At 45.3% G+C, this 24118-nt stretch overlaps 1 protein-coding gene across 1 annotated transcript in view; it reads right to left on the bottom strand.

Moving 5' to 3' along the window:
- The window catches only part of LOC109293216 (coiled-coil domain-containing protein 92), a 62065-nt gene that overhangs the window by 22230 nt on the left and 15717 nt on the right, over positions 1 to 24118 (bottom strand). The window contains exons 2-3 of the mRNA XM_019511031.1: positions 22061 to 22214; positions 3461 to 3508 (exon numbers count right to left, since the gene is read on the bottom strand). Coding sequence (XP_019366576.1) covers positions 3461 to 3508; positions 22061 to 22214 — 202 coding nt within the window. The remainder of the gene's footprint in view (positions 1 to 3460; positions 3509 to 22060; positions 22215 to 24118) is intronic.

The raw sequence follows: 24118 nt of genomic DNA, 5'->3' as shown, positions 1-24118 counted from the left end.
GACTTGACTCAGTATAGAAGTGCCTGAGTCTACTTGACTTTCATCCATTTCTTCTGACTGGAACACTCTGTAAGATCTTGTTCTTGGTTCACCACCTGGATTAACAGCACTCAGATGACTTCACCATTGATTGCCACATCTTTGATGCCTTTATCCTCACAACACCCTTGCAAGGTAGGATATTGCTGTGATCCCATTTTAGCAAAGGGGAACTGAGGCAGAGAGAGGCTAACTGAGCTGTCTAAGGTCACCGAGGCAGTCTGTAGCAAAGCTGGGAGAGGAACTGCCATCCACCAAAGGTCTTAACCACTGGACCATCCTTTCTCAGAAGAGCTGGAGCTCAGCGCCTCTTGGCTTTTGTCTCTGACCCTCACTTTCTTCCCTTCCCCAAGGCTGTGCTGCCTCCAACAGCACTGATTCAATGCAAAGTCTTGGCCCTCTGGGGCTGTGGAGAATTACGGCCCTGCTTATCTTCTAGGTTACATCAAGAGAAGGGCAATTCCTACCTGATGTGTGGGCTGGGGAGGTTTGCTGACACATGGTAACAGCCCTAAAATGCAAGACCATCCACTTGGGAATGAAGAGGGGCCAAAAAAATAGGAGGATTCACATCTCATATGCTGAGATAAGTTTAATGAGGATGACCCAGGAAATATATGACACTGAAGGAAAGGAGGCAAGGTGCCTGCTTGACCACCCACCTATTCTTCAGTCCCTCACTGTATACTGTTGCACCAGCCTGTGAGGCAGTCTGCTGTATAATCCCAGCAATGATGGGAGGGGTGATAAGGGGGTGGAGAGATTGGTGTGTGAGCGTGCATGTGCATGCACATGTGCATGAATAGCTGTATTTATTCCATCTGCACCAAGATAAAAAGGCTCTAACAAAAGACCAATGTCAAAAGGAGGAGAGGAATGAAGAGCTACTTGCTGATAATAAGAAATCAGATGAAATCAGAGCCCAGGACCTGCCTGTGGAGGGGCTGCTCCTTCATGCAACACGCATGCCTGGATTTTAATGACTCCTTTGACTGGCAAACGTCTCTCCTCCACCCCTCCCCAAAAGTAAATTTCTCGAGTAGGTGAGCCAATTCTAAATGAGTTATTTATTCCCTTGGAAGTCAGACCGATCTCAAGTCCAATTCCCTCCTGTCCTGCATTTCTGCAGAGGCTTTTATCGCAGCTTTGTGAATATCGATAGAAAGGGGCAAATAGCATTATATTATTACATTACATTATGACATTTTACTCGAGGGTAAATGGTGAGATTAAAGGACCAGTCCTGAAACATGGATGTCACTGGGAGCTGGATCAGGCTTTAAGGCCAGAGTTTTCCACAGAGCTCAGTCCACTGGGATCACAATGTGAGCAGCGGCCTTTTGAACATCTGGGCATACGTGGCGGGGTGAGAGCAGTTTTTTGAACATCTGGGCATACGTGGCGGGGTGAGAGCACTTTTAAACATCTGGCTCTGTTTAGGTGCCTACATGGCAGCTGGGCATGCACTTATGGGTGCTGAGTACTTGAAGATCTGGATGTGAGTGTTTTTGAAAATCTGCCCCTGCCTCACTTACCCCAGGGAGCCTTGTAAATCAGTAGAATACCTCAAATTGAAAACAGAACCAGGAAGCCTAATGCCTAGCTCCCTGTTCTCACCAATGGATGAGGCTTCCTATTTTCAGAGGGTTTATTAGGACTGATGTGGGCTAGTCTAGTAAAAATGTAATGTAATTATTTCCTGTGTATAATCCCCACCAAGATCCACAGACGCTGTTGCTCGCAGAAGCCTTGTTAACTCTCTTCAGTCAGAGAGAGGTAAATTATTTCTACCCTCTCCCCTGGCTTTTTTTTTTTTTTTTAAAGCTGCTTCTCTGTCTTTGCAAGTCCTCATGACAGCCCGTGGGATCCTCCTCTTTGGCACACAGATCTGTGAGGCTTCCTGTCAGAGCCCATGGGCAAAAGGACCGAGGCCATTTCGAGTGCCACCTGCACAGAGGATTCAGCTCAGCCCCCTAGATTTGTTGCATGTGCTGCAGTTCTGAAGAGTAATTGCGCGAACATCAAACCCATGGAAGTGCTGCCCTCTGGGGAACTAACTGGCTCAAGGGGAATAGTACTAGGTTGTGAAGCCTTTCATGCAAAGCTCGCATTTCAGCTCCAGCTCAGGCTGACAGTGACTCAGACACGCAAAGAAGTGCCTTTCTTATTGAAAAAAAAGGCTAGTTTTGAAAACTGAAAGGTTGTGTGAGCAACTTTTGACGATGTTGACATTTTCCAGGTGTGTTTTACTGAGAAATTCTCTGATTTTTATCAACATTTGACTGAAATCAAATGCAGTATAGGTGGTTTTCTGCAACCAGACCTTTTTGATAATGGGGCAAAGTAATGATTGCATGAAATTAACCATGAAAAACATCACTAGAAGGGTTGCAAAAAACTGGAAATGGGTCTGTTGTGGGGGGAAAAAGTAAAATGACATTCTAAAATGTTTAGTGAAATTGTTGTCTTGTTTTTTTGATCAGATCTCCTCATGTGTGAAAATTAATGCCATCTGAACATAGGTGGCCAGGATAGACATAATAATAATAATAATCTTAGGCCACTTCCATATAGTTAAGTGACTCTGTCACAGAAGCACTGTTCTCTAGAGCAAAATGAGTCATCTCAGAGATGGAGCCAGATCAGCCTAAATACAAGATAAATCCCATGCACAATTCATGGGATACAAGTCTAGAACTGTGGTTCTGTAATGCAAAGGTACAACTTCGCTGAGTGAAATGATGGCACCCTTAGCTGGTAGCACTAACAACTTCCTTATTTGCTCTGTAGAATTTAGAGGGGAACACTTAATATTTTTTGCAGATCTGGCGCACTGTACTCCAGTCCCCTACAGCTGGTCCCTGCAGGTTAGGGTTAAGTCAAAGCTACAAGTGGATTCAGACTAGTGAGGCAATGTAAGGATATTTGTAATGCTTTTGCCTACGTGTTTCCATAGATGATCAGGCATGCTGAGTTTGCCTAATGGGGACACCAGGGAAAATGAAGGTGAATCAACAAAAGATATGAAGGCAATGCGTGTAAGTAAAAGCACAGCCAGCCATTTAAACCATGTAAAATACCCAGAAGGACACACTCATTCAGGTATAGCACACTTTGAAATGGGTGTACAAGGATTTACGGCCACTTTACACCCCCTAGAAAGTACTTGGACAATCATTTCATGTGCTTGTGTTATGTGTGTTGTCTTCACAATGCTAGTTGGGTCACCTTAAATTTCTTGGATACATACATGTAGGCCAGCTCCATCAGTCCCCTCTCCAAGATGGCTATGCATTTCCAGGTGCGCTGTGTCTCAGTGGCCACGTGCAGCTGGGAAACAGTAGCCAGCTTTGTCATTCTTGGCTGAGCTGTCAAATCCCAAATCTCAATGGCTATCTCATGCAAAAGCTTTGGATCTTACCTTGTCGACGGGCTTCCAGCTCCTTCATTTCAAGATCATGGGTCAGCTCTAGAAGAGAAACCAAAGGGTCATTTAAACAAAAATATCATTTTTGCAACCTTGGCTCTCTGCATTGACTCATTGTCACATTTACACCTTAAAAAGCTTGTTGATTTGACGGTTTGTAATTTATAGTGGCTCTCACAGACTGAGCCCAGCCCCAAATGGTAAGTGCTTCTGTCTCAGAGAATTCAGTGAGCCATGGTTGTGAAAACAGATATTGCTTGTTAGATGGAAAGTATTAATATGTTATTAAGTAGTCATGGAGATTGTACATTCTAAATGACAACTACCTGCTCAGTGTAACCAACATCCTAATTACAGGTACTGCCCCATCAGCTGTAGCAAGGGAATGGTCTGTTTTTCTTCATGTAGTGACTTGGCTATATAAATGCAGAGTTGTTTGTGTAGTCATTTGAACCATTTTTAGGTGCTTAAAACCAGGACAAAGAGCAGAGCAATGAACTGAAAATAGACCTGAATGTAAACTGCCTTCTGAAATATTTAATGATCTGCTTTCCCTGCGCCCATCTCTTTTTCTCAGCTCATTCTACATTCCTGTGGAACATTCTTGTCTCTGGCGCTAGGTGCTCTAAGGCACCCTCCTGGCACTGCCTAGCTTTTAAAATCATCTTTAAACCTGTTACCTAATGTAGCATGTGTGATGCCTATTAAACAGTACAGCACCAGTGTGCTTAGGATGTTATCAGCTAATGACCTTTTGTTTTGGATGATGCTTGTAAATGAATATCTAGGTAAGTTTTGGGCAGTCTTGGGAGTGAACCTGGAACCTCCAACACCAGCAATACATTTTCTACCACTTGATCTTAGGGCAGGGGTCAGCTGTGTTTTTGGGCAGGGTGCCAAAAACACCTGCAACCTTGATTTGTCAGATGTTGGTGTGCCAGGGTTGGACAGCAGGGTAACTGCAAGGGGCCTGATTCTTGTTGTGGCAGTGCAGCTCTGGCCCTTCCCCGATGTCACCCTGAGGTGCATGTGCTTTTGCATGCCATGCTCTGGCACCCATGCCAGGGGTTGCCAACCCCTGTCTTAAGGTGTAGCTCCTCTAACAAGGAGCTGAGTTAGATTCATACCCGCGGGGGACCTGCCATGAGAAGGGGACGTGTAATCCCCTTCTCATGTATGATAAGCAGCATGTTGCACATGCCCGGGCTTTGCTGGTAGAGTTCTCAACTGGTTTCTGGAACGCAGAGTTCTTTCCTGATCACGTAGATTAATTCTCTTCCCAAAGTAGCTGTTAGCCAAATTCCCTCTGAACTCCTAATCTTTGCCCTAAACAGAAGATAAATGTATGCAGCCTGTGTTCTTGTCTTATCTGCCATAGCATAAAGCACTACAAATCTAACGAACATGTGTTTATGTTAGGGAAATCCCTTGATTGATTATAGGGAAGATATTTTGCAATCACAAAAAGCTGCAGGCTGTGTACTCATGTACCAAGCTGAGTTATGCCACCCAGGACTGCGTGCAGCAGACGTGACGATAATGATCTTACGGCTATCTATAGAACTGAGGCTTGATCTGATTGTGCTGAACTCACTGGGAGCAGGATCAGGCCCGTTACATGAGGATAATGGAGAGCAGTAAACTCAGGAGGTGAATAAAAGCCTCCAAGGGTTTGTTTCCTTGCATCTGTCAAATGACTTGGCACACAGAGGCTAGGCCCAATCCATTCCCTTCTGCTAATGAATCATGTGCTGGTCCCAGCCAAACTAGCAATCTAAGCAGGATGGTGCGTGTGTTCCAGGGAAAGGGAGGGGGAGGCAGTTCAGTGCAGGAAGGCTGTTCTGTCAGCTGAGCCAACACCAGGGTCCAAATCCTTTGGCTTGACACCAGGGTAAAGTGGAGGCAGAACTCAATACAAAGGAAGGTAGCTAGGGATCAGGGCCCAAGGCCAGGCTTCTGCTCCCCAATAGGTTTTCTATACCTCATGTGTAATATTCATTAGATAAATGGCATAGGGACAAAGGGCCAGGACCCATCCCTTCCAGGCAGCATCCATGCTGAGTGAGCACCCATCTCCCTGAGTCAGCCAGTTTCAAGAGGAGGGCTGGAGAGTGCTCTAAGTAGTGCCTGGTCTGCAGTCGGGGGCTTATAGCACTTTTCTGGCATAGGCTTGGCTTTCCTGCAACTACAGGTTCAGGACATACTTGGTGTTATGTGGAATCAAAACTGGCTGAGCTCCCAAAATTGCAGGTACGTGGCTAGGTAGGGGCCACTTAGACACATAAAGGTGAAATAGGATTTGGCTGCATGTATCATGGGATTGTCCTCTTTACTCTTGATGGAGAGGAGAAACAGCCAGCAGCTGTGTTGTGGGGAAGGCCAGCTGGCTGGTGAGAGGGATCTGCTGACTAGAACACAGGAATAATAGCATCAGGCAACTTTCTAATGTGGAATTGGCAGAAGCACAATGATCGTCATAAAAAGCCTGCACCCTTAACTGACATGGCCGTGCCCATAACCTTTCTACCACGCACTGTAGTCTGTCTTGCCTACTTAGATTGCAAACTTTTGAGGCAAGAGCTGCATAACTGTGTGCATGTCCGATGTCTAGCCCAACGTAGCTATAAATTTGGTTGGAGGTGCTCCTGCATTATACATCATCATTAATATTCATACCTGGATCAATTTTCAAATTGAACGTAAATATTAATGACTCAAATTTTCATGCAGCCAACCATCAACATTTGAACAGGGAACTGTTCAAGATAATATCGGGGCTTTGTTTTTAATTATCGTGTAAGCACAATAGTTTGTCATTGAAGGGAGATGCATGTGCAGATTAGAAAGCATGAGGGAAAAACAAACCCAAACAATTTGGCTTGGAGATTTTTTGAGCCTGCCAAATAGTTAAATATCTGTAACCACGAGAGAATGTGTATCCTGACTCCCTCAGAGGCCAAGGGACTGAGTGAACATAGCTTATTCTAATAGGAAAAAAAATAACTATACTTGTTTCTTTAACAATAACTGCCAGGAAGGCATTGCAGACTGGCTGCCTTTGTATTATTTTATGCAGAGCTGCTGTGATCATGTCAGTCAGTCCTAGAAATAGGTTTCATTGCTCTTCCATGAAAAGAGTTTGCTTTACTGGGCTGTTCCTTGTTCCCACGCACAGAGACACAGATACATCACCAGTCAGATGAACAGTTTGTTAATATTTCATAGACTTGTAGGAGACACGAAGAGATGAAAAAGGCACCCAGGATTCTGGTCTCAGTTTCACCAATACAAACCCAGAGAGACTCTGCTCAAATCAATAGCGCTGAGGTAGGGTACGCAGGAGCAGAGTCTGGCCCCTTGTCTCTGGCTGAGTGTCAGCATTTCTGAAGCGCTCACTGGTGCAGTAGAGTATCTAAGTGTTCGTATGTGTTTAAGCACCATGTTGAGTTCTTTCTATAGCATCCATTGTTCTTCCCCTGTTCTAGCCAGTGGATCCATTGTCCTCCAGAAAGATGCTGCTGCTTTACAAAAAAAGAGTGCTGCAGGATTCCTCCCACATACCAGGTTGGATGGGAAGCTGTTCAGGGCAGGAGCTCTTTTAATATATGCCTGTACAGGGCTGGCACTACAGGCCCCTGATCGCAGCTGGTGCCTCGAGGTGTTGCTAGAATACAACAGTACATAATGAGAGCAGACGAGAGATTCTTGTCCACGACTCAGCCCCTCCATGGTTCAGCTGTAAAGATGCTGCAAGCAGCCAGGGAGAAATCTTCCTGGGCAGGCACCATACAGAGCTATAACTACCTTATGCTGCCTACCCCAGAAACCTCTGTACAGTGCTGCGGGGAGGTGGTGGGCAGAAGGGCATGTCTGCAGTGCTTGGTGCTGTGGAGGATCTGGGCTATGACACAGCCTGTAGGTAACATTTTCGAAGTGGCTGTGTATTAGAAGAGTCAATAGATGCCCTAATTTATGCAAAGAGATGCACCTGCCCCAGCAGTGACCCAGAACGCAGGCCGTGCAAGGGTGGCTTAAAGCCTCATTTGCCTCTGCCATGGATTTTGCTTTTAGTGCTGCATCTCCTGAATGTACAAACAGAATCAGTGCCCAGTCCTCATCTGCACCTCTGCAGGGAGGGACTTCTCATTGTAGGTCACGCCCTGGCTCCCAGTAGTCTGACTCAGGTAATGCGCTGGTTCACTGCATTGTATTCAGATACTTTCCAAATCAAATGCCATCTTGGCTGTCATATCATAAACCCTGACTGATGCATTAAAAATAAACCTGGGATGTCTGTGTAATCTCTGCTATTTCTTTCTGGTCTTGAAAGAGGTTCTTATTTTAAGAGAAGTGCCTTTTGGGTAATGAATTCTCTTTCTATCCAGGGTTTCATACTTTTCAACAGCACCGCATGGTGTTTTTTACCTGCCAGTAATTCAAAGAAGCCCTTGCAGCTTTCAGTCACATAGGTGCTAATCAATATGACTTACACTTCACTATTTTTTCTGCCTTTTACTTTGGAGATCTCAATTGTCCATGTGCCATTCAGCAAGGAGGGATCTTATCCATACAGTTTCATCATCAGCTGCAACACATGCTCAATAGGACACCTATTAGTCTTTGCTGAGGGTGTTACTTTTTCACTTAGCCAATATTATAGAAATACCAATGGATAACACTAGTTACTTGCTAGCCAGAATATCAAAAATGGGTACAAATTTTGGATGTTCAAACCAAGACACCATGTAGAAAGCATCAGAAGTCTCTCTAGAAATCTCTTGCAGTCTATCCCATCAGGGTTTATTGTGGAGACTGCCCCCAAGCACATCACCTGTGTCCAATGCCTTTAAAGCTTGAGGACTTGAAATAAGAGCTTGGCTTTGACATGGAGTTTGCAGCTGTCTGAGATGCCTGTGTAGCATCTATCATCATAGAAAGTGCTTCACAGGCCCTGCTGCATTTCATCTTCCAACATGCCTGTGAGGAAGGGAAGGGTTATAATCCCTAATTGTAGTGATGAGGAATGGAGACACACAAGGACCTCAGGAAGTCTGTGGTGGAGCAAAGAGCTGTCACGACGCCCAGGCTTGATCCTTATGCAGCCATCTCCTTCCCTAGTTCATTTTTATTTCAGTGATGGATCTACATGATTCCAGAGGCTGAGACTAGGGGGATGTGTTGGCATTGCAATGTGAAGTTGCAAACCAAGCCCGCATTTGATGCTCATGTCCATTTGCTGCACCAAGTTGTTTAAGTGTCTGGAATAAGGGGCAGAGGGAGGAGGGAAATTTCTCACAGGAAGTTGCATGGAAGACTGGAAAGCTTTGCAGAATCACTATGCTAAAGGAGGTACTGCTATCTTGTGATGCCTACTCCTCAGAAGAAGCATCTATTAGTTGTTTATAGCTAAATGAGCCTCTCCAAGTCCCAAATCCCAGGGATCCTGTCTTCATCTTCCCTTACTACTGCTCCACACTCCTCTCCATCCAGCTCCTTTAAGCTGCTACAGCAACACAGCAAAGCTGAGAGCATTTCCAGTTGCAGCTTCCAGACAATGCCCAAGGACCCATATACTTGCTTGCTTGGCAGCCTGTCATCTTGCTGCACACATGCTGAACCCCAAAAGTGTCACAGAAATGAGATTCAGGCACTGCACAATGCTGGCATTGTTGAGAGGTGGCAGGACATGGCTGGCACACCAAACATCCAGAACTCCTGTAGGCCGTATCTTCTAACAAAGAGTCGGTCCACCTGACAGAGCGGGGTCTGGGGCTGTGGGCACAGGAGATGAGGCCAGAAACTAAGACGATCCTGATTGCGATGCTCCTTATCTATATAGTTTCCGAACAGCCTTAGTTCCTCTTGTCTGTAAAATGGGGGAAGACACTTTTATGTTTGCCAAGTGAACATCTGCAAAGCATGTTGAGGCATGAAAAGAGTGGGATCTAGGAGCTCGGCATTCTCGGGGCCCGCAGTAGCTCACTGTGACTCTCCCAGTCACATTGTTTGCAGCGAGTAGCAGTGCACCGGGCACGTGCCTCATGCACTTACACCATCCCTCTGTGTTTTTGAGTCTCATGCAATTAGCACAGGCCCAGGGGTGGTTACATGGGGAGGCCATGCTGGTGGGTTTAGAGCAGGCAAGGTGTACAGCAAAAAAACACCCCTGGGTGCTGGCTGCCGGCAACAAACCAAACAGATCTTCCAGGAAAACATGGGGGTTCGGACATGTTTGTGTTTGCTTGTGTGCGTGGGTCTGTCCACAGGTTTATGTCAGCACATGCCTGTGTGTGCATGCGGGTACACATGCAGGTTTGTTTGAGCATACCCCTGCTTTACAGATACAAATACCTTGAGCGGTAAACTCATGTGCTTGGGCACGAGAGCTGGTTGCTCAGCCAGGGCTCCTATGGAAGCCGAACTCTGCTGGTATGCATGTGCATGGAAGTGTTTCTCCATGCAGCCGTCTGTGTCTCTGCATGTGTGTGTTTAGCCCATGAAGGGACAGCTCTCTATTTGCAGTTAGAGTGATAACAGACAAGGTGTCAGCAGATGGTGCTCCAGAATGCATGGCCTCATTCCCCATTTTTAGGACCGCTCCAAAAGTTATTGCTGTCGCTCCCCACAAATGGCTTCCTCTATGCATCCACTCTTAACCCAGCCTCACAACCGCAAATCCCAGCATTCAAGCCATGAGATTCAGGCTTAAAAATCATGAGGTTTCACAAGTGACACTTGCTGCTAAGTGTCAAATTTTTCCCTACATCCACAAGGCCTTATCAGCTCGTCTGGCTAGTGTTATAGCAGAGCTATGCCAGCAAACCCCTTAGGGGAGATGCATCTTTAATCAATCAGAGGTCTTTTGCCAGGAGATTTTAAACCAGTCCCTCAACTGGGCCAGCAAAAGGATTTCTTTTGCCACCATCAGTGTGCCTATGAATTGTTTTTTGCAGGCATCACTATATTGGTAAGGGTGTTATTTATCCATCCGCCTAACTGACACAGCTGCGCTGGCAGCATTTTTTGCACACACCGCACCTTAAAGTTCATTATTTAACAATACAGAAAGAGGGTTGAGTTATTGGGTAACTTCCCGGCTACTTCCCTGGGAACCAATTACTATGAGATTTGCGATGACATCATGAGAGTTAGTACGAAAGTCTGTGTGTGCCTGTATGTGCTTGTTTGCTGCTGCACTGCATGTCCGTGGTTTGCCCATGGTTTCTCACTCCATTTTCCTCACAACACCCCCAAAAGCACTGTACCCCATTGCCTGCCCAGGAGGGTATGTGAAGTGTGTGAGTATTGCTCTGACCCGTGGGCAGGTGAGCCATGCTTTGGAAGATAAAGGGTGCAGACTTTAAACACTCAGGGAAAGCAGGGTACATGTTTTAGTCCTGTCCTAACTGCTACCTAGACCGACTGCCTGGAAAGCATCCTCTCACTACTCTGGTTGTGGAGGGAGTGAATAATAAAGCAGAGCAGTCACCAGCTCCTGGGTTCATTGTGCCTTCTATGAATAGAAGATGGAAAAACCACCTTGTAGGGCGCTCGGCCACAGTCCCTTCCACAATGAACATGAAGGTCATTCAAAGGTAAGACGCCATGTCACAACTGATCCTCACACGAAAATAGCAAATGGTTGGAGTGTGGGATGCACAAAACTTTTATGAAGCTTCTGGCGGATGGGAAATGGGCCCAGAATGGAAAACACAGATAGCCAGATCTTCTTTGATTTTAATAGGACTATGCTGATTTACACTGGCTGAGGACATGGCTCAGAATTGTGTTTCATAATAAGTTATGTCACATGCTGCTGCTATCGGACATTTACGGATGTTACTCCGCTGTCAATCCAGAGTAAATTCAGTGAAGTTGAGCTGGACTTCCTGGTGCAACTGAGGGTCAACTTTGCCTCTTTGGCTTTGTCCCAGTGAGATTTCATGAGATGTGCAAGGACAGGGCCTATTTTATATTGTGGCCCTATCTGAATTGGGAATGGCTGAGAACGGTAAGATGGGCCAAGCCTGTACCTAAACTCCTCCTTTGTGGAAGATCTGTAATAGTCAGATAACTATTTGCCCTTTTCACATCCCTTTACTGGGACAGGAACTCCAAAGTGATTTCTAAGCAGCAGCTCTGTACATACCACTCTTATCTAGAACCAGAAGCACAGCAAAATCTTGAGACAGCCTCTCCATCGCTTCCCTAGTTTTGCAGACCTCAGAAGAGTTTAGATAAGCTTCAAATAAGCTTCCAATATTTGGATTGCTTATCTAAATGGAATGGAAACTCCAGCCCTAAGGCCTCATCTTGCAAAACATTGAGCATCTTCAAAAGATTCCAGTTACTTTCCTAGATTTCAGTGGGCATTTTGGGTGCAAAAGAATGCAGGGTGGAGTTAGCGATGCTTGTAACTTGAGCAATTTGAGATGCTCAGAAAGGAAGTGCTATCTAAATCTGTGAGTAATAATGTGAGTCAGAAGCCAATTGCCTGACAACTCTTAATTATAAAAATTAACCCTCAACTCCTGATAACACCTACAAACATGCTTAAATTGCATGTATTTGCACATATGGATAGGCAGAACTGAGTGAAAATTTTCCAAAGGGATGTTTTTCTTTCGAATCTGCCGATTCAACGATATCAACGCTGTTGCGGAAACGTATCATTTATGCTGAAATCTGCGATGAAAAATCATTGAAGCATTTTGCTTCGCAAGGTTGACTGACTTATTTTTGATTTCCCCATCTGGGAAATATCCTGTTATACTGCACTTATTGTAACACGTGCAAAATGATAAAGTCAAGAAAATTGCTTTGCTCTACCCAGAACAAAGAAAGCTGCTCTGATATTTCCAAAGGGAATATTTTCAGAAGTTTTGGTTCATGGGGAATTTGGAATTTTCATTCAGATTTAAGACGAGAACAAACTTTTAAACTTCCAGAACTCCCTTGGTAATTGGCCTTAGTTTTGACCAATTCCAATGAGCACTTCCTATGGACTTCCATTGGATGACTAGGGCATAAAAATATTGACATGTGTAAGCGTTTGCAGAATCAGGACCTAAGTGCTGTGATTTATTTATTACACATATTCATATTCTCACATCAGCTAGGAGTCCTAGTCATAAGCCAGGACCCCAAACCAGCACCAGATCATTATGACATAATCAATTTGAGCAGGATGAGAGAGATCATTAGTTATGTTAGTTTGATGTCAGGTAGAAGGATTTGGCAACCTATGGCCCACGGGCTGGATCTGGCCTCTGGAGCCATTGGAGCTGGCCCATGGATGTGGGGCTTTGGTATGATTCGGTGGCTGTCCCCCTGCCACCGTGGAGACAAGCAGTGGCAGCAGCTGGGTCCTTGCACCTGCCCACCCACACACCTCTGACAAAGCATGGGTCGTTCCAGTCTGCAGCCAGAAAAGGTTGCCTACCCCTGCCTTAGAGACTAACTGAGTCAGCGAGGAATGAGGGTCTAGGCTGTTGCCTACAAAAACTTATGCCTCTGAACCAGTTACAGCAGCATGCATTTTCTATAGCCATACAGCCAGTGAGTGACAGATTTTTACTTGGTGAGTGAGGCTGGGAAAATCCAACCTACTACAGTTAAAGTTACTCCAGACCCAATGTTCAGCTTCCCACTTCAATGAATCGTAGTTAAGAATGATGTGGCTATTCATTTCGACACACAGGGCCTTCAGGGATAATCATAGATGCTGTGCTATAAAAATGACTGCTCAGCCCAAGAATTCCATTTCTTTTCGTCTAACTAGCCTTGGGCTACAAAAACTATTTTATGCAGTTTGCCGATGGGCAGAGTTTTTTATAGTTTCCTTTTAACCCAGAAACCTTTACAAATTGTGTCTTTCAAGTTAATTATCACAAACCTCCCAAATATCAAGTAGCTGGGGAGATAAAGTGGGGAGAGGGAAAGGAAAAAAATCGCAATTCCTTTGTTTCATTTTGTCTAAAAATGGGCTGAAATGGTTAATCGTTGTCCTAGATTTTTCTTTTAATCTTCTTTCGAGTTGACTCTAATCCTTCCCACTTGCACACCAAACGAGACTCTGCTACATTTCTAAACCCAAGCACTTGCAATGATTTTGAGGCCTCTGCACGTTTGTGTCTCTGTATAAATAATGGAGAGCAAACTGTCATTTCTGGAAGGCATGCACTACTCTCAGCTTCCCCACTGGAAATGGGTATGGACCATGTTATTTTTCTGAAGCTAAAATGAAAGGGCTGGAGTCTCAGGGATATTTCAAATCTAACACTGCAGCGAAGTACCCTGCTTTGGGATGAGACACTGGTCCCCCTGACTTTGAGTGCATCTGATCCTGAGGGTTATAGTACCTTCAGAGAAGATGTACCATAGATACAGTAGAAGCTTTGGTCACATCTAGACAAGTGCAGACATTTGATTTCCCGGGGACAAGAAGCAGTGGGACACTTTGTGCGGCTGCTTGTCCCGCAGGAACACCTGTGCCACATGCCCTCTGGTGTGTGGTAGGTTACCCCGGGTAGAGAAGGGGAGGCTGGGGCCAGCAACTGTGCCTTACTTGGGGTCCTGTGGACAGGGGACGCTGTAGCTGAGATGCTCCTGCAGCTGGGAGCCTGGCAGGCAGTTGGAGCATGGCTCTGGCAGGCCAGGCTCTAGTTTTGGGTGGTGTGCACTGCAGCTATGTGTGCTGTCCTGATTTTTTTCTGCATAGGTTTTTTTGACCCCGCACTGCGGGAAACACCTGAATGTGCTGTGCATGGTGTTGCAGATGGGTCTGCAGCACCACATACTGTATGGCTGCACTTGTCTGGATGTGGCCTTTGAGTGCTAGATTCAGGAGGAACACTATTTCTAAAAGTGACTGAAGAGCTTTATGTATGAGCAGAGACTGCTGGCCTCTATAAAGGCTGAAGGTTCGGGCCCTGTCTTTGTTAGTGGATTTTCAACTCTAGTCCCTTTGGGTCTGCATCAGTTTGTAAATCAGACTTTCCATCAAGGGAAAATGACTGATACCCTGGCATGGCAGGGGGAAAGCACTGTGCTTTGCAGGGGGTACATAGTGAGTTGAGCAGGGGTGAACTCAGGTCTTTTCATTTGCAAGGCACTGGGGGAGAAGGCAAATGCATGACAGAAAATGCACTCGGTACAGAACCCATGGGAAGGAGAATTAGCAGCTCTGCTCAGACTTTCAGGACCCGGCTCCTCCTCAGTTCCTTTTCTGCAACAGAATGAGAGCATCTGGCAGGGCAGGTGCAGCTGCAGAGCGCGCTGGCAAGCACCCACATTTTATTTACATGCATGATTTGAGTTTCTTAAGCAGCATTTTCTTTAAACCCAACCCGCAGTCCCTCTCCCTCTAGTATTAACCTTCCCTGTGCACTCATGGATCGGTAAGATAATCCATGAGACAGGGAGAGGGCAAGGCAAAGAAAGCAAGTCTCCCTGCCTCTTACTGTACCAGACTGTGGCAGCTTTCCTCAGCCTTCACTCCTGCAAAATCTCCCAGTGTAGCTTAAGGAGGCTTTGACCAATGAAGGGCCCATGATTGTGCCTCCCTGATTCACTGCCCACAATACAGAGAATTCAAGTTCAAATGCATCAGTACCATTTAAGGGCCTCATATGTTACAAAGCCTTGAAGTCCTTCCCTGCAAGTTCCTCTCCTTTCATTTGGCAACTCTTATTTAATTGTAAAGCAGTATAAACAATAACCCATCAGGTCTCTGGGTCTGGCAGTAACTTAATAGCAGGGTTAAACAGAGGAACAGTTCTCTGGTAGGGGGAAGGACTAGATGGTCTAACAATATAAACTCTACTTTAGCTCATGACCTTCTACTTTGTGAATTTATGCTGTTTGCTGCCCTCAGAGTAACCTGCATTGACTAAACCGCCTATAAATTACAGTGCAAAATTACCTGCTTGCTAAATTCAACCATATCTTCTGGCTAATTTGGGAAGCTCGGATTGTTCCTTCTCTTGGCTATGTCAAAGGGAAGAACACCCTTTTGCTTGTTAGTGCTGATCTTTCCCAATGGCACTGAATTTCAAAGGGAAAGACCTTAGAGCTACTAAATGATTAATTGCAACTTGCCTGCTATAAGCAGCTACTGATGAGACAGCTTATTGCATGCTGCTGTTTTCTGAGACAGCCTAGCTTGTAAATCGGGGACCTGTTCAAACCCAGAATTTAACCTCCAACTTGTCAGCGCTATGCTTTATTCCTAGGGAGGCGAATGGCTGCTTCATTTGGCTATGTGTGTGAAGAGGGTAGAGTGAGTCCAGGTGGTAGAGACTGTGCTAAACTGATAGCTTTGTTAAAGTGACAGTGAAAGTATAGTTCCAGGTTAGAGACTGACTTAAGACACCGGGCCTGACAGGGAGAGAAAAAAACCCTATGTAAAGCAAATGAATTGAAGACACAGGGTGGGATTTGTCAAGGAGTTGGAAGGCCCCTTTGAAAACCCAAGCTAGACAGCAGCAAAAAGCCAAGCTTGAGTAAGAACTTTGGTTAACTGGGCTCTCCAGAAATGCACAATAAAAAGAGGTGGAGAAAAGGTCTGAAAAATTACAGAAAACAAGGCTTTCATTTATTGTCATACCAGGAAGAACTTAAATAACTGACAGTCCAGATTTTAGTTTTGATTGCAGTACTGCATGCGGATACCAGTTAACTATTTTTGTATATGTGGTCTTCATCATTCATCTTGGCTGATGGCTTAGGGCTTGCTTTTTTTACAGCCATCTAATCAGCTGACTTCCCATTCACCCAAAGCCCTACCCACCCCAAGATTTTGAATCTATAGGAACATTTCAGATGAATGGGTCTGTCTCATGTTTAAAAAGAACTGAGGCAGATTTGGACTGATTGAATCCTAACTTCACTGTGGGAGTTGTGGTGACATGACCTGAGCTTCACTTCTGTGGTTTACACAATGATAAACGATGAGAATTACTTGCACTTTTTAGCATCTTTTTTCTGAGCATCTCAAAACATTTGCTAAAAGTGGTTCACAGGTGAGGAAACTGAGGAACAGTAAAATGAGGTGGCTTGTCCAACATTACATGGTGTGTGCATTTCAGAACTGAGAATTAAGTTTTATCTTGCTGGGATCCTATGATCCCTGCTGACTTCCTGCCCCTGGGGCAGGTTGCTGGATTCAATGATCCTCCGGGGTCCCTTCCAGCCCAAATGTCTTTGAAATCTATGAAAGTTCAGGGTCAATGTTTCCCAAAGTGGTTAGTGATTTTTAGACCTCAATCCAAAACACCTGAGTAGTAGGCAGGCTGATTTTCAGATGGTGCTGAGTACCTGCCCTCTGGAAAGCAGGTCCCTTTAACATGTTGGTAACTGGGACCCAAACTGGATCCAAATGGTCCATAAGTTAATGCCTCAGGCTGGCACCTTTTGCTGTAATTCTTGGCCCATCCCTCCTGCGCCAGCATCGCCAGCACCGCCCCTCCTTCTTTTGTTCAGTAGCATTAGCAGAGCATGCTAATTACTGCCATAAGATTTGAGCTCATCTTCCAGGAACAGGAGTGAGATTGGGAGAAAAATAAAAGAGTCAGAATGATCCCATTTCTATTTCTGCTGCATTTATGCGCACAAATGAAAATGGGAGTGGGAGAGAAGCCAATTTTTCTCTATAAGAAGCAAGATTTGTTCCAATACATGATTCACGCTATAGGGTTGCTAACATCATTTATCTCCCTGGTACTGTAAATATTGGATTGAGGGTTTTTCAGGCCAGCTTTTGAACCAACCCAGGGAATGTGGTTTGTCTAATATAGCTTATTGGTTGTATTATTTATCTAGGAAAGATGCACCTTTTTTATCCCATTGACAGTTATTGTCTGAAACAGAATTTTGGAATTCTTCCATTCCTCTTTCTTCCCAATGGCAAACTAACTCTGTTTGGTAAAGCGCTTCCCATGAATTTCCCTGTGACCACTGTGAAGGCTGTTAACCGGTTATAATTTATGACTTGCTGCCAAATATTCATTAGGCTTTCTTTAACTGACTGTTTAACTTTGTTTCCAGGCCAGAAATCTTGGACTTAGCCATGAACTTAACTTCCTTTCCAAATTTTTAACCGTCAAAGCAGAGTAAAGGTGACACTGGCAAGATTAAGGGTCCAAAATGTACCATGCCTTGGTATACCTGAAATTTGTCATTGGCTAATAGTTGTTATCATTATCTAAGACAAGTCACAGACTGAGGTTTCCTGCGGAAGGCTCTCCGTAGATTTATGGGTGCCAGGGAAGGCTTCTGGGGAGAGAAGCTGTTCTTTAAGCTGCAGTGTATTTGACAGATTGTACAGTACCTCACAGGAGGTATTTTTCCTTGATGTGTCATCATTGGTAACTCTGGTGCAACATTTCATCAATAGCAGAATGAAAAGCTCTTTTGGGTGAAAGTGCTGCTGAGACAATGATTTCTTTCTAAGAGGGAGAAAGGCGCGTTGTCAGAAACGACAAGCCAATAGCGTAATTGATTGCGAGGGAGGAATCCATACCATACGTTACACTTGGGAGCTATTTAGCAATTGCCACCCATGTCATAGAGTCTGCTGGAATCTGGAACATAGTAAGTTAAGACTAAGGCTGGTCTCAGTGGGGATTCTGGGTAGTGGGATACCAAAATGTGGTTGGTTCTAGGACAGACAGGAGGTTATATGATTCTCTACTGACGGGTAAAGGCATCATTCAGGTATTGTGTCCAGTTCAGCCTAGGATAGTCATGACCAAAAGCTGCCCCCCTCATATGTCATATCAATGGTCTGTGCAACATAAGACACTTATGTTTCAGGCTGGTTCTTCATCGCTCAAACCACTATAACAAATGGTTCCCCTTCTTGGAATTTCATCTGGAATTAAACAGACCCTGGGCTCATTCAGGACAAAGCTGAAGTCCTGGTGAAGCATGTAGAAGCTGACAATGCTGCCATCTCTGCTGTATGTGATTTACAGATGAAGTGAGCTTCATGCTGGGTTGGCATGTAGGCAAGGGAGAAACACAGATCTTCATGGGGCGCATCTACATGAGACACTTTACTTGAGATTAGAACAAATTACTGCGCAGTAAACATCACTGTCTACACTTGCAGATGCTTACTGCGCAGTAATCTGCTCTAATCACAAGTAAATTTGCTACCTGTAAATACAAGTACAAATTTACTTGGGAGTAATTACTGCGCAGTATGGCACCTGTAGTCAGCTGACTGGGAGTAAATGTGCTCCTGGTCAGCTGAGCAGCAGGAGGTGGGAGATTGCTCCCTGCCCCTGGGAGCTGCCTGCTGCAGGGGCAGGTTTTGCCACTGGACCCTGGACGGGGACAACATTGCTATGTCCTAGCAGCAGGGAGATCCTAGCTCTGGCTCGACATTTGGAGAGCAGGAGCTCGGAGATGATTGTTCCTAGCCCCAGCTCCACGACCTGGAGTGGGGGCTGGGAGATTCTTATCTGGAAGAGGCATGGGGCAGGGGCTGGGAGCTCCCTGCTGCTAGGGCAGCAGGCTCTGGTGGCAATGCCTACCCTGGCAGCAAGCAACTCCCAGGGGCAGGGAGCAATGGCCTAGCCCCTGACAGGAGACAGTTGTTTCCTGGCCCCCTGCTCCCTGCCAGTCCCTGGGATACCATCCAGGGGGAGCCTAGAGCTCCCCCTGGCTGCTGAAGGCAGCTGGTGCAGGGGCAGTGGGCATGGAAGCAGGAGCAGATTTGCTGCTCATGTCAGCAGTCTGCTCCCACTTCCCCACACATGTAATACCTGCCTGGGGTGGGTTTACTCTAGAGTAAATTACTCAGTAAACCCACCACGGAGCATTTGCACATGTAGACATGCCCATAGATACATTTATATAGATGAGTAGGGCACTCAGACAATAAGGAGATGGATACAATGCAGAAACCTGGACAAACAGATACCAGTGGTATAACAGTCTTTGGAATAGGTCTTTATCTGCCAGAGATCAGCATAGCTGTATTGAATCCAGTGGAACTGTCCTGATTTACATGGGACTGGGTCTAGATGGGATCTCTGGGTCACTGAAGTCACTCTTCTTGTGCAGGTCACCACTTCATAGTTACGTTCACATCCTTATCAAATTCCATCTTAAAATTAATTAGGTTATGCTAGCCCAAAATGAGATGCTATCAGGGAATCTGATAGTAGAAATGGTTGGAAGGAAATGATCCTTACATCCAAATATGGGATTGTTTAAGCCTAAGGGTGTTTCCAAACATCCCAGCCTGATATTTTCATGTGTGCTCTATTTCCTCTCCAGAAGTGTCATTTTTAGTTCTATTAAAAACCAGAACAGCAAAAGTATGACTATGGGCATGTCTTTGTTTCCTGGGAGCCACTTACAGAGGACGTGGAAGAAAATGAGTAATTAGTCATTTGTGAATTACTGAAGCAGGATGCTGTAGAATTAGAATGAATTTTGGCAGTGGGAAGGAGGCAAGTGAATCATTCGTTCGGAGCTAAAAAGCATATCTTGAAGATGATATGAGAATTTTAAACCAGATCTTTCATCTTCCAATCTCTCAAAAACTCCGGGTTCACTTGAGGTTGTCAACAGGTCCCAAACTTGCCCATGCTGAAAATGAAGTCCCACCATTCCTAGCTCGTCCCCAGCTCTGAAAAGGGTGTGCAGTTTTTCTGGCTCTGGATTGAACCCTGAGGTATATTTGCTAAATATTATGATTTGAGAGCCTAGACATTTTTTATTTTCTCTTCATTGCTCAAAGAGAAGTTGTGGGCAGGAGCAGTAATTGCTGGCTGATATACTTTGGCCTGTTTTATGCAGAAGGTCATATGTAGATGAGCACAGTGGCTCCTGGAAAGCTATGAATCTCTAATATTCTTAGAAAAATAGTTTTTTTTCCCTTTTCAAAAAAGCTGTGGTGAGGAAATGGGTGTATTGGGAAGGGGTTGGGGATGCTGGTTGAGAGATTTCTTATTTGAAGGCAGGCAATGTTCCCTTCAAATTCCCTGGTGGCTAGTGTGGTAAACTGGCACTAGGGCAGCTTGGGTCCAATGCCTGACTCTATCACTTGCCTGCTGCATAGCCTTGGGCATGGCACTGCATTGCTCTGTGCCTCAGTTTCCCCACCTATAAAAAGAGAATATCCTGTCATCTCTTAGGTAAAATGTTGTGCAGTCTCCTGCTGAAGAGTGCTGTATAAGAGCAAGACATTTGTTTTTAAGATGAATCCTTTAATTATAGTTTACATCTTTGCCTGCCATTTAAAATCTAGCCCTTGCTTTGCACCATTTGCACAACTGAACGCTTAAATCCTAGGTAACAGAGACTCTGAATCTTGTGGAAAGGGTGGGAGGCTGCTTTGCAGCAGGAAGCAAGAACTGCAGCTTGTACTGCGATGTCTTGTTAAAAATTCATGCCAAGAACAGATAATCAGAGAGGCGAGGTGGGGTGGGGAGAACTCTTGTATTTATGTGGCTGTCTTCAGAACGCATCCAGCAAGATGGGCAGAAAGCGACCCAAGCAGGCTGCCAATGGTGTGTGTTAACCACCTGCTTCAGAGACTGGTATGGGGGTTGGGGAATTGATTGTACATTGCCTCATTGCAAAAAATAAAACAGGACCACATTTCTTGCAGTTCTGAAGTAGACTTTGGTATGATCTCACCCCTGTTGTTATCAATGGAGCTCAGCCGGTTCCCTGTCCTTAGGCTACTGGCGCACTGGAGAAACGATGAACTATTTTTATATCTTAATCAATAATCGAGAGACAAGATACCTTTGAAGGCACAGATCACTGCAGGAAGTGGCAGTATCATCTCTCTAGTTAATGCTTTTTCAGAGACCAGTGAATTACTACTCAGTGCGCAACTAATGCAGTAAAGCTAATGCAAGATATAACGATAGTGATGAACATGGGGCGGCAACTGAACACTGGGAAAGCTAATCCTCTTTCAAGAAGTGCCTTGTAATCTAGCGCAGAATTAAAACAAAAAGATGGGTTTTTAATGATGGATTATAAGCACAAGCCCCTGTTTTATCTTGGATGCTGTCAGTAGACTGCCAGAATAAAAAATTGTCCAGGCTTTCTACCATGTGTCACAGCTAAAACAGCATTTGATCTTCCATCTTGAGATAAATGGTTCCTACTGGATATTATTCAGCTGGATTCAGTCAGTTCACGGCACACCCTGGTTAGGATTCGATGAGCCTCTTTGTAAAAGGGAAACTGAGCCAACAGTGCAAGTGTTCAGGATTCAGGGTGTGCAGCACCGAGCTAAATCTGTGTGTGTGTGGAAAAAGTTGTTCAGCCAAGAGATCTCAGAGTTTATGCAGCACAGTTGCTCTGACTTTCTAGATTCACAAAATAACACAGACAGGTAGGCCCTAGTTAGAGAGATATATCCTCCTCTTTTGGGGTCTAAAACATATAATGAGAGCCACTGGAAGGCTTACATGATATAAAGGGATACAGTGTAATTCCTACAGTCTATAATGTGTGTCGCATGTCAGAGTGTGCAGTGCTTTGATGTCCATGTTATCTGTTTGATGGGAAAGTGCAGGGAGGTGTCCCTACGCAAGGTTAGCCATGACCTTAAGAGCTCACCTGAGCAATGCTTCTGCAGTCGAAGGATCTCCAGGTGCAGGTCACGCAGCAGCTCCATCTGTTCCTTCTTCAGGAAGGCAATGTGTCGCTGCACGCTCTGGATCTGATGCTCCAGGGACACAGTCTCCATTGCAACAAAATTAACAGTCCAAGCCTGGAGGGAGAAGATGGTTCATGATCAGACATTCAGCCATGTACTGTACTTGTGAGTCAACAGCTGAAGTGAGGATTATCCCTGCAGCCTTTGCAGGAGACAGTTACGAAGGGAGTCTAACGATGCTTGAGAAGGACTGAGTTTCAGGTGCTCTTAATTTCTCTTTCTCACTCCATCTGTTGAATATACTTTAAATCCCTTTATCTTGATAGACCCCCCCCACCAAGGCTCTATACTTGCAAGTAACATGGAGAAGACATAAATGTAGAATCAGAAAGTAAGTTCTATATGTTTCAGCCTGATCTAGATGGGAAGGGCACAGACAAGACACCTGAGGGGAGAGTGGATTGAGACAAAGGGCGTGTCTACATGTGCATTAACACATTTTAGTTAACACGCATTAAATCTAGTACCTCCATTGTGAGGTACTAGGAAAATGCGCTTTAGCCTGTTGTAATGTGTACTAACTAGAGAGCACAGTTCTTAAGTTCCCTAGTTTAACCCCTAGTACATTAACGGTGAATGCGCATCAGCTTATTTTAATGCATATGAACTAAATAGCACTGTTTTTTCAGTAATGCTTTAATATGCATTAAAAATAGGATAATGCACATTAAAGAGCATGTGTAGACGTGTCCAGCCTGGAGGAAGGCTGACATTGGAGGCTGGCAAAGGATTTGGGGATAGTGGAAAGGAGCTTGGAAGTTGGGAGGAAGGCTAGGACTAAGGGATTGAAAGGTTGGAACTCACTGGGGAGGGAAACCGGGTGTCAGGGAGGGAAGGGAGTAGAAGCTAATTGATGTAAGGAGATGAGGAATGGATGAGGAGCTGGAGTGAGCAGATTGGGACTGGCTGAGCTGCGGGGCTGAGGGGGATGGAGGGAAATGAATGCGACAAAAAGCCAGGGAACAGGGGAGACTGGAACTAGCATGGAAAAGGGAGGTTGAGACAGAGCAAGGAGGGAACACAGAGACTGGCTGAAGAGCCTGGGAAGGGAGACTGGGACTGGAGCCTGTGCATTTGGGGAACTGTATCTGAAGGGTGTGGGGAGAACCAGTTCAGAAGAGAAGCAGGATGGACTTCATGGGCAAAGATGCTGGGACATAAGAAGCTGGAACATATATATTAGTGGCAGAGACAGGTAATGCCCAAGGAGAGAGAGCACAGAAAAGGCTGAGGGACTGGCTGAGGGTAGATGAAAGGGAGACTGGGACTGGAACTGGACATCAGAAAGGTGAGACATGCTGGGCAAAAAGACTGGAAGAGGATGAGAAGCTTGGAGAGTGGAGATTGGGAATGGGACAAAGAGACATTGATAGTGAAGAGATAGGAGCGAAGTAGGAACTGGCTGGAGGAGACATGGCAGAGAGGTCTGTAATGGGGTCATCTGGACTTTTAAGGGTCTCTAGTTGCTTAACAGAAAGCACCTAGGCTGGAGTTGAGAGGAGTGGGTGGTCCACAGGGTGCTCTCTTAAGAGAAGGAGAAGCAATTAAGCACTTTCCTGGGGTGGGAGCAAGGGTGAGAGCATTGGCGGCGAGGAACACGAGATCAGCAGATGTGGAACAGCAGTGACAGCAGGCTGAAACAGATTACAGTGGTGTTTCACATGACCAAGAGGGGAGCAAAGGCATGTGTTGTCATTCGATGCCAGAGATGGGATCTGACCCTTCCCCTGTCGAGGAGCGATGCAAGCCCAGGGAAACTTCGGGGGTTTGGCATGTATTTTTGGATGTGGCTTCAGTGACTCTTTCCCTGAAGGCAGGGAGGTAGGTATGTGATCTGGCTGCATGACCAAGTCTAGACCATAGGAGCTCCGTGGAAGAGACTAAAGCGGGGAGAGTGTAATGTAAGGGTGCTCGGGAGGAGGTGCTCCAGATTGCCAAGTCAACTACAAAGCCAAGTT

The sequence above is a fragment of the Gavialis gangeticus genome, unplaced genomic scaffold, assembly GCF_001723915.1.
Source record: "Gavialis gangeticus isolate Ggan-Ray unplaced genomic scaffold, GavGan_comp1, whole genome shotgun sequence".
In the NCBI taxonomy this organism is placed as follows: Eukaryota; Metazoa; Chordata; order Crocodylia; family Gavialidae; genus Gavialis; species Gavialis gangeticus.
The sequence above is the reverse complement of the archived record's forward strand: the minus strand, read 5'-3'. Positions and strand labels throughout refer to the sequence as shown.